Below are 14479 nucleotides of genomic sequence, written 5' to 3' on the forward strand. Positions count from 1 at the left end.
AACCTATTGAAATTAAAAATAAAATGCTGTGCATAATACATAGAATTGTTGTCAATTTTAAAATGAAATGAAATTATCTTTTTTGTTTGTTTGTTTTTAAATATTCTCCCTTTAAAAACTCTCCTTTTCAGTATTTGCTCTCCAGTTTGCCCACTGTTGAGCACTGGCAACAGCAAATTCAGGGTGTTTCTCGTACTTGTTACCTAAAACCTCAGAGCTCCCCCAGATGTGTAGGACATTAAAAGTTCTTTATCCCAAAGTCATTTGATCAGCCATATGAGGCCTTCATTGAGAAAGGATAATCTGTACTGAAATGAAATGGGCCCATTAGAAACAAGAGTTTCACCCTTGAATTTATCACAGACATAACCCTCTCTGCCAGTATCTCACCTTCCAGGCCATAACTGCAAATGTTAAAGGAGTCAATCATTGCTAAACAAGATAGGTACACCTAAAGACAGACGGTCAGAAGTGTCAGGGTGTGTTAGGGTTATTTTATTTATTTATTTTTTTTGCTTTCTCCCTATCTACATAAACAGCCATCTAGCTAACACGGCTTTTTTAAAGCAGCTTCATAGCACATAATTCCTCCATTCAAAGTGTACAATCACTCCTGTAATCCCAGCACTTTGGGAGGCCAAGGTGGGAGGCTCACTTGAGGCCAGGAGTTGAAGGCTGCAGTGAGCCATGATCGCACCACTACACTCCAGCCTGGGTCACAGAGCGAGACTCTGTTTCAAAAAAAAAAAAAAAAGCATACAATTTGAGAACTTTTAGTGTGATCAAATTTGCCTAACCATCACCACCATCAGGTTTTTTTGTTTTTTGGGGGTTTTTTTTGAGACGCTCTTGTTACCCAGCCTGGAGTGCAATGGCATGATCGCAACTCACTGCAACCTCCACCTCCTGAGTTCAAGCAATTTCCAGCTAATTTTTTTTTTTTTTTTTTTTTTAGACAGAGTCTCGCTGTCTCACCCAGGCTGGAGTGCAGTGGTGCGACCTCGGCTCACTGCACCTCCGCTGCCTCCTGGGTTCATGTCATTCTCCTGCCTCAGCCTCCCGAGAAGCTGGGACTACAGGCGCCCTCCACCACACCTGGCTAATTTTTTCGTATTTTTAGTAGAGACGGGGTTTCACCGTGTTTGCCAGGATGGTCTCGATCTCCTGACCTCGTGATCCACCCGCCTTGGCCTCCCAAAGTGCTGGGATTACAGGCGTGAGCCACCGCACCCGGCCAGAAACAACTTTTGAGGAGTGGGGAGGAGAAGGTGAAGAAGGTTGGAGGAAAGAAGGGTACTTTAAACTGTCCCTGGAGGGTCTGCAGAGGAGATGGGAAAGGCATTCCAGGGCAGGAGGAACAGCAAGGAGCAAAGGCACAGGAGGCTGCAGAGCCCAGGGAGTACAGAGGAGCAGAAAACAGCAGAGCAGCAGGAGGGGAGACTTGGGGTGATGAGGCTGAAAAAGGCGATGACGGAGGAGGCCCCCCACTAGGAGGTGCAGGAGCATCAACCACAAAGTCAGGGTCGGAAGAGAATATTTGGGTTCTGTTATAAATCTTTATTTTTTAAGACTTGACCACTTGCAGAATTAAATACAAAAGCAATCAAAAATCATAATAATTTCTAAAAACAGTTTTCCATTTGGGGCTTGAGGCCCTCTTCAATAAAATCATTCTGAAGATTGAAAGAGGTTTTGGTTCAAATTTCTCCGAATAAAGACTCCTTTTGAGAGGGGCTACTTCAGAAGCCCCCATGAACTTCCTGCTCCTTCAAACTAACGGGCAAAACCAAAACACAACAAAACAACACACCTCCTAGGAAGCAAATATGACCCTTCTCGATACAGAGCTTTCCCCACCCCAATCTGTAGTTTTTCAGAAGAGACTGGGGAAGTAGGTAACAGTGAGCAAGTCATCCTGTGAAGAAGGTCCTGGAGCGAGCCCTGGAGTGGGGGCTCCCCAGGAGGGCCTGGAGCAGCGGGGGACTTCTCACTCCACCTCTCTAGTCTCTGATCAGGACACAATCAGTGGGGCACTCACACTTGGAAAAGCTTCCAGGAGGCAGCTCTCTAGTAGTGACCAAGGCACACGTGGTCCATGGACAATTTTATCCTGCAACAGACAGGAAGAAGAACTTGGTGAGCCGTGTCAACACTGAAGAAAGGCAGACAAACACAAACCCACATGCAGCAGGTGGGCAGTGAGGACAGGCCCGCCCAGCAGCTGTCACTAAGAACGCGGCTTCTGGACCCCACTGACAAATGGCTCTAGAGGAAAGCTGGAGGGAGCTCCTGGCAGAAGCGAAACTGCCCAGTTGCAGAAGAGGATGGCAGCCCCTTCTGCTTTCAGAATGACATCGACCTTCCAAGTGCCACCGCTGCGTTAGTTACCTGTGAAGTGGATACGGCTTCTCACAAAGGTTGACCAGCACGTACAAATGTCTCAACGCATACTCGTACTGGGAGAAAACAAACAGGACGGAATGAAACATCCTCATCTCACCACACAATCCACTCTGCTTTTGCAGTTACAGAGGGAAAGCATCTTGGCCAGTGGCTCTTGCCCTACTTTGATTCATGGATCCTTTCCCAACCTTTAGATAATCTGGTGATATTTATGGACTATCCCCCAGGAAAGAGGCACACATGCCAGGGTTTGCAAGCAAGTGGCGGGGGGGGGCTGGCGGGGCGCTGCACTCTCAAATCTGAGGGCAGGACTCCTGACGGGGAACTCCCGATGGCTCTGCTCCCCGCCATGGCCTGGGATCTCCCCGCGAAGTCTGCCTTTTGATTCTGGGAACCTTATTCTGGGAGGGACACGCCAGCAAGGGAGATGGATGGTGCATGAAAGCCACACAGGATCACATCAGGGAAGAGTGAAGCAGCCGGGATGTTTATCTTGAAACAAACTTCAGGGGAACCCAGAACTCTATGAGAACAAAGGAAGAGGTTCACTGTGCATGACTCCAAGGTCAAAAAACCCAGACCGGGTCGGGCACGGTGGCTCATGCTTGTAATCCCAGCACTTTGGGAGACCGAGGTAAGGGGATTGCCTGAGGTCAGAAGTTCTAAGACCAGCCTGGACAACATGGTGAAACCCCGTCTCTACTAAACATACAAAAATTAGCCAGGCGTGGTGGTGCGTGCCTGTAATCCCAGCTACTCGGGAGGCTGCGGCAGGAGAATCACTTGAACCCAGGAGGCAGAGGTTGCAGTGAGCTGAGATCATGCCACTGCACTCCAGCCTTGCTTGGCAAAAAGAGCAAAAGTGCATCTAAAAAAAAACAAAAAACAAAACAAACAAAGACTGGAGGGGTAAAGTCGAGCTACCTCAACTCTGCCCCAGTGTGAAAGCAGCCAGGGACAACAGGGAACCGAGCAGGATGTGGCTACGTTCCAATAAAAAACATTTTTTTTGGAGACAGAGTTTCACTCTGTCGCCCAGGCTACAGTATAGTGGCACAATCTGGGCTCACTGCAACCTCCACCTCCCTGGTTCAAGTGATTCTCCTGCCTCAGCCTCCGGAGTAGCTGGGATTACCGGCGTGCACCACCACGTCTGGCTAATTTTTGTATATTTAGTAGAGACGAGGTCTTACCATGTTGGCCAGGCTGGTCTGGAACTCCTGACTTCAGGTGATCCACCCACCTTGGCCTCCCAACGTGCTGGGATTACAGACACCAGCCACCATGCCCGGCCCCAATAAAACTTTATTTACAAAAACAGGTTATGAGGGAGAAACAGGCCTGTAGGCCAGTTTGCCAACCTTTCTCTAGAAGGATTGAAGCACCACATGCTACTGACCAGGAGGCTTTTCAGCTGCCTTCTAATTCTACATCTGCAGAAACTCAGCACTTCTCCTCCACGGGCCACACCTGACCTCAACTGTCTTGGGAAGAGGTCAGAACAGACCCAGAAGGCAGAAGATGTGTGTGGCTGGTGTGAGGGGCAGAGGCGAGGATGGGGATTGGCAGGGACAGCAGAAGTGTGAAGAGAAGTAACTGTTTTTCAAACTAGAAGTGAGAGCTGTCATCTGTCATCTATGGCTCTGGTAACTCTCCTACCACTGGGACGAGAGGAGTGTTCTGGGGCCAAGATTTAAAATCAGTGAATTTGGACAACCTTCGTCCTCTCTGAAATGAGCCCCCTGTTTCTTAGCCTGGATGGAACCTTCTATAAAGTTGTCCATCCAATGTGACTGCCGGGGGACAATATGAATTCAGCTTCTGGATTCCAGACATGGGGAGAGCCCCGCTGGCTCACCGTGGGGGAGTGCCAGTTGAAGCAGTGGGTCCGGAAGTGCAGCAGGGCCTCTGGGTAGCAGCTGTGCCCTGTGAGCGGGGCTCTCTCGGACAGGAGCTGCTCCACTTCAGCCTCGGATGCTGCCAGCAAGGAGACGATCTTGCGCACTGACTTCTCAATGAGGTGCCTGGCCTGGGGAGAAACGCGGCCTGTCAGAATGTGCCTCCCTGAACATGGTCTCTCGGGGACCCAGGAACAGTGAGTAGTATATTCAAAGGCTTCTCCACACAGCCCTCAGCCTCCCATAGGTTCGAGGAAATAACAATCAGTGCGTTCCAAGAAAGGCGAAAGATGTCTGTGCCCACTTCTGCGACAGACAGAAAGACCTGCCTCTTGGGGATCTTCCAGCATGATGCAAACATTTGTATCAAAAAACAACCACTGCAGCCGGGCGCGGTGGCTCACACCTGTAATCCCAACACTTTGGGAGGCCGAGGTGGGCAGATCACGAGGTCAGGAGATCGAGACCATCCTGGCTAACACGGTGAAACCCCATCTCTACTAAAAATACAAAAAATTAGCCGGGTGTGGTGGCGGGCGCCTGTAGTCCCAGCTACTCAGGAGGCTGAGGCAGGAGAATGGCGTAAACCCGGGAGGCAGAGCTTGCAGTGAGCTGAGATCCGGCCACTGCACTCCAGCCTGGGTGACAGAGCAAGACTCTGTCTCAAAAAAAAAAAAAAAAAAAACAACCATTGCTGTGGAGAAAGGAGGTTGCAGAACCTGTGCCCCAAAACAGACACTGTGCCGTGAGGGTGCTGTGTTCACGGGCACCTCTGCCCACTCAGGAAACTAGCGAAAGTTTACACAGTGGGGCACAGAGGGACTCTGTTTTCTTTCCAGATGATGAAAAACAGCATCATAAAGAGGAAAGTGCTTCTACACTACCCTCACTCTGGCCAGGCACAGTGGCTCACGCCTATACTCCCAGCACTTCAGGAGGCTGAGGCAGGAGGATCACTTGAGGCCAGCAGTTCCAGACCAGCCTGGGCAACACAGCGAGACCCTGCCTCTATTAAAATAAAAATCAAAAAAACTCAAAAAAAAAAACACCTTTCGCTCTACAAGCAAGCTCTGTCCTACCCACTCTCCAGCCAGGGTTGGTTTGCTTCATATCTGAATTCCACAAAGACCCTCCACCCACTGTGTGTCAGACCAGCAGTTCTCCCGGCGTGGTCCAGAACCAGACTCCCCAAGAGCTCTCAGGCTCCGGAAGGTCTTCCCTTCCTCAACTCTGTATCTTTACAAGGCTGGATTTTCTTCTTACACTTCAGCCAAAAGAACAGTGCCCAACAGCGAAAGCAGAAGCCAGTTCAAAGATCCAGCTGTCTTCTAGTAATGCCGGACACAAAAGAGATCCCACACAAATGGAAAGCAATGCCACTCTTCTCACCAAAGTGGTTTTTGTTTTGGAAAATGGTTATTTTTCATAGAAAAATATTAATGCAGAATGTTATTTGTTACAAATACTGTTATTCGTAAATGAGTTAAATATTTTTAAATCTTAGTTTTAATTTTTTCATAATAATCTTTTACTGTACATAAAAGTGTAACTATGCAATAGTTAAATGGTCTTAGAAATAGTTTTCTAATTGGCAGCAGATACCAAAGAAGTCCTATATGATTTACACAGTTGTTTAAGCAAACATAAGAAAACTCTTGAGCCGGGTGTGGTGGCTCACGCCTGTAATCCCAGCACTTCGGGAGGCTGACGCAGGTGGATCACTTGAGGCCAGGAGTTTGAGACCAGCCTGGCCAAATGGTGAAACCCCATCTCTACTAAACATACAAAAATTATCTGGGCGTGGTGGGAGTGCCTATAATCCCAGCTACTTGGAAGGCTGAGGCAGGAGAATCGCTTGAACCCAGGAGGCAGAGGTTGCAGTGAGCTGAGATCACACCACTGCACTCCAGCCTGGGCAACACGAGCAGAACTCCATCTCAAAAAAAAAACCAACAAAAAAAACAAAACCTCTGGTTCAGTTTCTGTGCACCATCAAAAATGTCCTTTCATCTCATCCTAATTTAATGGAATACATATCAATAGACATAACCCACCATGAACAAAAGCCCTTTGGGATGAATAATTTAAAGAGTATAAAGGGGTCTGGCCGGGTGAGTGGCCCACTTCTGTAATCCCAGTACTTTCGGGGCCCAGGTGGGAGGATCACTTGAGCTCAGGAGTTTAAGACCAGCCTGGGCAACACAGGGAGACCCCAGCTCTATAAAAAAAAATACATAAAGAGGCCTAAGAATGAAAAGTCTGAGAACTACTGTGCTACACTGCGTTTGACAGCAAAACTAAAAATATGTCCTGGTTAATACAGCTGTCACACACAGGGTACCAATTTTGGGGATAATTAGATATACACACTTAAAACAAACCACACTGATTAAAAAAAAGAATCTTGCCTAGATGGTGGATCACCTGAGGTCAGGAGTTCGAGACCAGCCTGACCAACATGGTGAAACCTCGTCTCTACTAAAAATATAAAAATTAGCTGGGCGTGGTGGCACGTGCCTGTAATCCCAGCTACTCGGGAGGCTGAGGCAGGGGAATCACTTAATCCCGGGAGGCAGAGGTTGCAGTGAGCCGAGATCACGCCACTGCACTCCAGCCTGGTGACAGAGCAAGACTCTGTCTCAAAAAAAAAAAAAAAAAAAAAAAAAAACTTGCCTAGAAAACTCAGGCCATATTTCAGCACATCCATCACTGTGCTGACAATGGGGACAAGACTTAACAGAGTTGGCTTTGTGGGAAGGGACAGACAGCCCTCTGCCCAGCATTCCAGTGAGTGCACAGCTGTAATTTACGTAGCAATTCTGCCAGCTCCAAACACACTGATGAGCTACTGAAAACAGACTCAGTGATTGGAAAGGATGGCATAGCACTTTAGAAAGAATTTTAGGCATGACTATGTTTTTCTGAGAATAGCAGAAATTTTTGTGGATTGGAATTTTTTTGTTTGTTTGTTTAAGAGAAAGAGTTTTACTGGTTGCCCAAGCTGACCAGACTCAAGGAATCCTCCTGCTTCAGCCCCCTCAGTAGCTGGGACTGGAGACACATGCCACTGTACCTGGCTCTGGATTTTTAAAATGAATATGATTAGCTAATAACTTAATAAGCAACAAAATAAAAATATCCTCTAAGCAACAAGGTATAAAACAGGGAAACACCCATGTACATGGCTTCTTGGCACGATACAGGGGAGACGGCCCCCATTCCACTGCTCCCTACTGCCGAAGAGGTCAAGGTTACTCATGAAGATGGGAGGCAACCACGGCTCTGCCCACCTGCTTCCGTTACATGGAGGACGGAGGCTGGCTTCCGTCCCTACACACTCCTGCATGGCAGGGAGAACAGTCAGGAGGCAGGGCCGTGCTCATGCATGCTGCCCACCTGGGCTGGGGACAGCACCTGGGCACTGCTCCTTTCACCCCTACTCACATCCAGATGCTGCTGGATCTCCTCCGTGAGCTGCCTGGACTCCTCCAGATCATTGGTGTTCATCAGTTTCCTCTTCATGATCGTGAGGGGCACGTCAGGGCTGGGAGTGAGGTCAAGGTGTGTGACTGGAGGCAGGGAGAGAGGAGAACTGGCTTTGTGCTTCATACCCTGAAACTGCATCACTTTCATGGTAGAGATCGTCTGGGGAGAGAGACAGCAAGAGAGAGCGAGAGAGAAAGCAAGAGAGAGCGAGAGAGAGACAGGGAGAGAGAGAGCTGGTTTGAGTGAGAGGAGCAGATGTGCCCAACGTACCCCGAGTCCGGCCTGTCCATCAGAGGCTCACATTTACTCCTCATGCTTTCAGGACCACAGGGCCACAACTGCAGCCTGAAAAGACATGGTCACCCCAGTAGTATGCAGGCAATGCAAGGGAGCCCCTGAAATCTACTAACGAGTGACTCAAAATGCCTGACATCCTTTGCAGCAGAACTGCTATTCTTTCACCAGACAGCTCTGGTCCAAGCTCTGCCTGTGGATCAGCAGTGCCTTTCATATGTAAAAAGAATAGCAGTTCTGCTGCAAAGGATTCCAGGCAAAGAATGTCACCTGCAAAGGATGCCGCCTATCCAGGCGGGTGACCTGTATATGCTCACCCACCCGCACTCACCTGCAAATCCCTAAGGGCCAGTAGTGGGAAGGTACAAAGCGTCTGCCCAGGTTAGAGCTGAAGTCTGGGTCCACTGGGAAGGGCAGAGCTAAGGTCACAGAGAGGCCAGGCTGATGCCTGGCATCAAGAGTTAGCAAATGGGCAGAGCGGCCAGGCTCAATCTGGCTGCAGTGGTCACTACAGACCGGCTCCCAATCAGAAGGGAAAATGCTGCAAGCGTTCTGTTCCTAAAGCAAGCAACAATAATCTAAAGACAGTTCTAAAATCAACAATACCACACACACAAATCTACACAAAAACAGAGTTTGGAGAAGATCCACCACAACCCCTCAACCAAGATCAGAAATGGCCAATGCTGAGGATACTGTGACGAGAATGGAAAGCCCAGGGCAGAGCCCCCACATGGCCAGGGCTATGCCACCACTGACCCTGCCTTCTCTGGGTCACCTTTCCCTGGCCTTCCCTCTGCTCCAACTCTCTCCTACACTGGCTCAAAAGCCTGACCAGGTCATGGTGCCCTGGGTGCAGGTCTCATGTTCCCCAGCCCACGCTCTACTGAAGGGCTAACGATGGCTGGATTTACTAAGTCCAGCTTCTTCTAGAAGGCCAATGCTTGCGCCCAAGGAACAGATCTCAGCTGGCGAGCTCTCCACTGGGGGTGGGCTGCTTGGGGAATGGTGTTTGGGCATATGAACAACTGAGAGGTCCTGCACATTTGTTAGGGTGTTTGCACATACCAAACGGTAGCCCCTGCAGCTTCACTTAGGGTCCAAGTTTTTAGCAGCCACCTGCTGCAACACCATTTAACCACAGAGGTCCCTTCTGGACATATTTGGAGGAGGATAAAATGTCTCCAATTTATAGCCAAAGGGTAAAGGGAACAACCTGCAGCTTGCAAAGCAGCAGGACTCCAGAAAATCCAAGGTGCAGAGTGGCTGTGGGACCACCTACAGGCCGTAGAGCAGCAGCTTTCGAGTCAGTGATCTCTCGCTGCACACTAGGCCTGTGTTTAGCGTAAGTAACACACAGCCCTCTTTCATGCTCCTAGCTACCTTGTGCACTTGGGTTTTGACCAATGAGGAAACAAATTCAGAGAAGTGAAATCACTTGCCCAAAGCCTCACAACTCTGCAAGTTTGAACCTAGCAATGTCTGATTCCAAAGCCCACAGGTCCCCAGGATGGAGTGGCTATGAGAGGCAGAGGCATCCCCTGCCTCAACCATTCCTCACCCAGATCCCGTGTCTCTTTAGCAAGAGATCAATATGCCAGGCAAGTCCACCTAGGACACAAGGTACCAGAGGGCCGGCGCGCGAGGCTCCCGACTCACTTTGTTTCCGTACTGCATGACGTGGCTGGTGTTGGTGTGTGATTTCACCAGGTGGTACTGCTTGTGCAGGGTCTCTTTAGTCAGATCTTCCTGCAAAACATGAGACCATTAAAGACCTTTGACAGTCAGAGTCTGATGGTTAAACCCCAGCTGAACCGCCAGCCCCCTAAGGTCTCACCACGTCCGAGTCTTCCATCCAGTTGACGCTATACCAGTCCCCCAGGTACGTGGACCTCTTCTCATCATAGTAACAGGCGTAGGACGACTCTCTGGGGTTGGCGGCAGTAGTTGCATAAACTACGAGGAATTAAAGATGATCTTTTAGTCGCATTTTATTCCTGCCTTGGATTACGCTTGAAGCCTGAGTCCTTCTTTCTCCCCTGGTGAAATCGAAGCATGCTACTTATGATCAGCACAGGAGGGCAGGGACACGTAACCAGACCCAGCCCTGTGCATTCCATGACAATAACTCATCTCAAATTAAATGCGGAAGAAAGACGAGCCAGCTGATAGAGGTTTTTTGCAGCAATTGGCAAATTGGCATGCTTAGGACACTATGCTATTCTGGAAGAATGCTGACATTTCCACAGCATGGGAAACTTAAAGAATATGGGCTTACTTTGGTTTCCAGAGAGATCTGACATTTATTGAAGAAACATCTAGATTAACTGAACCTATACAAAAGCTACCACTTACTAGCTCTCTACCATGGGCTTAGAATTGTGCTGGACAAATGCTAGTGTTTAAAATACGAGTCTCCCAACAGACACGTACTATCTTTATCCCCATTTTACAGATGGGGATAATTGAGGATCAAAGAGGGCCAGTCACCTGCTTGAGGTCAGAGAGCAACCAATACATTGCAAAGGATGGAGGCTGGTCCAAAGCCCATGTAGTTTTAGCTTCAGTAGTTTTACTAGAACCTGGAAGCGTACTGTGAGGCTCACATACAGATTCTTTATTCCCTGACTGCCAATTCTTCAAGAGCAGAGGAAGCCCAGAGCTACCTGCAGGTATCTCCCCATGTTTATGGCCCAGGCTGCCCTCAGCAGCCCCTGCTTATGGAGAATGCTCAGTTCCATGTCAGCGATATTTGAGCAACCTGCTTGCCAGCCCAGGTCGAGGCCGGCACCCCAACCACCTACCATTGATGTTATCCGGCAGGTGGTTCATCATGGACCCAGACTCACAGGCTTCAATGTAGAACACCATCTGTGAGGCAGACGGGGCAGGTGAGCTCACCCCAGCCAGGTACAGGCCTCCAGCCACGCTACTGGAGCTCTGCCCACTCCCTCTACCCATTCCTAACAAGTCCTCCAGGCTTGCTTCTGGGAGACATTATTGCTGTAAAGAGGCTGCTGCCAGAAGCTATGGAAGCTGCTGCCACACAAACTTATTCATTGCTAATGGAAAAAAATCATCTATTAGCTGAAACAATGCAGAGAAAACGGAGCCATGTGATGCTAAGGAAAACGGTTCCACCATCCAGTGCAGGGAGGAGTTTCAAAGACCAAACAGCCCAGCAGGCCATCTTTCTGCGTTACTGTCACATATCACCCAACCTATGCAGGGTTTTTTTTTTTTTTTTTTTTTGGTAGAGACGCAGTCTCGCTATGTTGCCCAGGCTGGTCTTAAACTCCTGGCCTCAAGTGATCTTCCTGCCTCAGCCTCCTAAGGTGCTGGGACTATAGGAGTGAGCCACCGCATCCAGCCAAAAACTCTGGCCCTACACAGTTTCCATAAAGGGTGCTATAAGGGTGAGAAAGGCTCAAAGTGAGAATAAGATAATGGTATTTTCCTCCCCAACTGCCCAAAATTGAGGACAGTCTTAGGAATAGGAGTCTGCAAAGTGTAGGCCGAAGACCAGCAGCAGCAAGATCACACGGAAACACAAGGCAAATTCTCAGGCCCCCTCCCCAGACCTACTGGGTCAAACTCTGGGGGCGAAGCCCACACTATTTTAACAAGCTCTCCAGTGATTCCAATCTAATAGCTAGAGCTGAAAGGCTCATCCTGGGAAACCAGTGGTTGGAAGGATCCCCTTTCTAGAAAACACAGCACCCACAGTTGGAGGACGGTCACGGGACTGCGGGCTCTCCACCCTCGGCTTTCCCCACAGCCCTCCCCACAACGCTGCCCCAAGGGCTGAATTACCTTTCGGTACATTTTGTGTTTGTACATGTAATGGATGGTCTCATTCAGGTCCTTTACATGAAGCTGAAAGGTGAGAATATTGATTCAGACCAACACATCAAGAGAAACTATTCGCTGGATAACTCACTACTAAAGTTCTGATGATGCTTCATAAACTCTTTTCTACCAACCCCTAGAAGTAATCATGGGGAAGAACATAATCCCAGAATGTCATCACGTGTTTTATGCCCACGCTTAAAAAGGGGAAGAGGATGTATCTCTTCACCCATTACTTTGTCCAGAGCTTTTGGTCTATTCTGAGGTCTAGTGCGATACACCCACGTCCTGAGATAGCTACTGAAGCTGCGATATGAACAGAAATGCAGGGAAAACCGTCTGGAAGAGATGCCCTTGGATAGATTTCAAGCTGCTAAACCTGTCCCCCACTCCCACCCACCACACGTACAAACCAACCCTGGTAGGACACAAGAAAATACACGCTATGGGTTTGATCTCAACACCTTGCTTTTCTGTTCTGCTAGTTTGTCCCTAAAATGTCGAGAAAACTCACATCTTCATTGGGAAAAACCAGTATTCCAGTAGATCCATGGTCGGTGAAGTAAACGAACACGTGATCCTGGGGGCCGCTGCCAAGAAAGAATCAGAGGTCAATCATTTCCTTTTTCTGTTTTTACTTCTATTTCTCTGAAAAGCTGCCCTAATCAAAAAATTAAGAAGTTTGGGGAGTAGGGTTGCCCAACCAGGTTTGAAGATGAACACAAGGGCCCAGTGACCAGCCTGTCCCTTCCACTCCCCTTAGTGTGATTCTGAACCACAGTATAGATCCTAGAGCCTCCAAATTCTGAAGTATGGCTGGAAAGGAGGAGGGGCCTTTCCTGGACAGCCGATCACACAGACCTGGTGTGAGGTGGACAGTGGGGTCCTGTGGCAATTGGGTCTCATCCCAGGCAGCCACACTCTCTAACCAGATCTCCCCAACATGAGTTCAGCACAGGCCGGCAGCCTCCCGCTCCAGGCCTCCTGCAGCCCACACAGTTTGGATGACCACCTGCCTGCCTCACCAGGGCTTCCCCCAGATGGCGCTGCTTCGAAGTGGCAGAGATGTAATAACTTACATGAAGCCAATTTGGTTCGCCCTCACAGATGTCCTTTTTTTTTTTTTTTTGAGATAGAGTCTCACCCTGTCGCCCAGGCTGGAGTGCAATGGCGTGATCTCAGCTCACTGTAACCTCCGCCTCCCAGATTAAAGCAATTCTCCTGCCTCAGCCTCCCGAGTAGCTCGGATCATAGGCATGCGCAACCACGTCTGGCTAATTTTTTGTATCTTTAGTAGTGACGGGGTTTCACCATGTTGGCCAGGGTGGTCTCAAACTCCTGACCTCGTGATCCACCCACCTCAGCCTCCCAAAGTGTGTGTGGTTTTTTTGTTGTTTTTTTTTTTTGAGACAGAGTCTCACTCTGTTGCTCAGGCTGGATTGCTCAGGCTGGAGTGCAGTGGCACAATCTTGCCTCACTGCAACCTCCACCTTCTGGATTCAAGCAATTCTCCTGCCTCAGCCATCAGAGTAGCTGGGACTACAGGCACATGCCACCACGCCTGGCTAATTTTTGTACTTTCAGTAGAGACGGGGTTTCACCATGTTGACCAGGCTGCTCTTCAACTCCTGATTTCAAGTGATCCGCCCACCTTGGCCTCCCAAAGTGCTGGGATTACAGGCTGAGCCACCGCACCAGGCCTCTGCACTAATTCATACAAGCTTACTTGTGCCCAGGTCTCCCTTCCAGCCTAAAAGAAACATGCTACTGGAATCTCTGGTATCACATAAAAATGCCACATGAACAATTACTAAACAGTAAGACATCTCTAGCCCACAGCCAGCAGGGTAAGCACTGGGGTTCGTCTTCCCCAATATGAAAGTCAGCCATGCATTTACAAATGTGCCTCTCCCCACTGGGCTGATCTGTGATCAGAGCACAGGGCTGGTGGTCCTGCAATCTGGCCACAGGGATTCAAACCTGCCTCAGGGGCTCCATAGGCAGTGGGACATCCCTGTGCTATAATCCCCAGACAACAAGGAACGAGGAGTTTAAGTGACAGGAACATTGTATTAATCATGAGGGGCCCTGGATCACAAGGTAAATTTAGTGCAGAAATGGGCTGCCAAGAGAAGCCATGAAACAACAGCCCTAAGCACCTGTCCTAAATCAGAACAAAACTCTCCACTCTGTAATTTCTCACAGGTAAACAGGCTAGGATCACAGAACAACATCTGTTCAATTCTCTATACTGGGGTCCCAGGCCATTGAGAGAAGTGTAATATCTGTAAACAGACATTACCTCTTCAGGACTTTCCCGGATCCGACGCCCTTCACTGCTTCTGCATCGCCTCTCAACACAGCAAGGAAATTTTGTGGGGTAACATCCTACAAAGAATTAGGAGGCACAATCAGATGCAGCTGTCGCTCCAACCCAGAGAGTTGGCTGAGTCTGCAGCCAACCCACGCCACCAGCCTGCACATTCCAAGGCTCATGGCTTAAGAGCAAACACTTTTGGCCAAGTGTGGTGGCTTATGCCTGTAATCCT

The 14479-nt window shown here is 49.0% G+C and overlaps 1 protein-coding gene across 1 annotated transcript in view; it reads right to left on the minus strand.

The window, feature by feature from the left end:
* Positions 1-1536: 1536 nt before the first annotated feature.
* Positions 1537-14479, minus strand: part of LGMN (legumain) — a 43929-nt gene continuing 30986 nt past the window's right edge. The window contains exons 5-14 of the mRNA XM_010384503.2: positions 14233-14318; positions 12445-12520; positions 11895-11957; positions 10886-10952; positions 9919-10037; positions 9741-9830; positions 7746-7946; positions 4262-4432; positions 2389-2456; positions 1537-2110 (exon numbers count right to left, since the gene is read on the minus strand). Of these exons, the coding sequence (XP_010382805.1) occupies positions 2068-2110; positions 2389-2456; positions 4262-4432; positions 7746-7946; positions 9741-9830; positions 9919-10037; positions 10886-10952; positions 11895-11957; positions 12445-12520; positions 14233-14318 (984 nt within the window). The 3' untranslated portion in view covers positions 1537-2067. The remainder of the gene's footprint in view (positions 2111-2388; positions 2457-4261; positions 4433-7745; positions 7947-9740; positions 9831-9918; positions 10038-10885; positions 10953-11894; positions 11958-12444; positions 12521-14232; positions 14319-14479) is intronic.

This window comes from Rhinopithecus roxellana, chromosome 5, assembly GCF_007565055.1.
Source record: "Rhinopithecus roxellana isolate Shanxi Qingling chromosome 5, ASM756505v1, whole genome shotgun sequence".
Lineage (NCBI taxonomy): Eukaryota > Metazoa > Chordata > Mammalia > Primates > Cercopithecidae > Rhinopithecus > Rhinopithecus roxellana.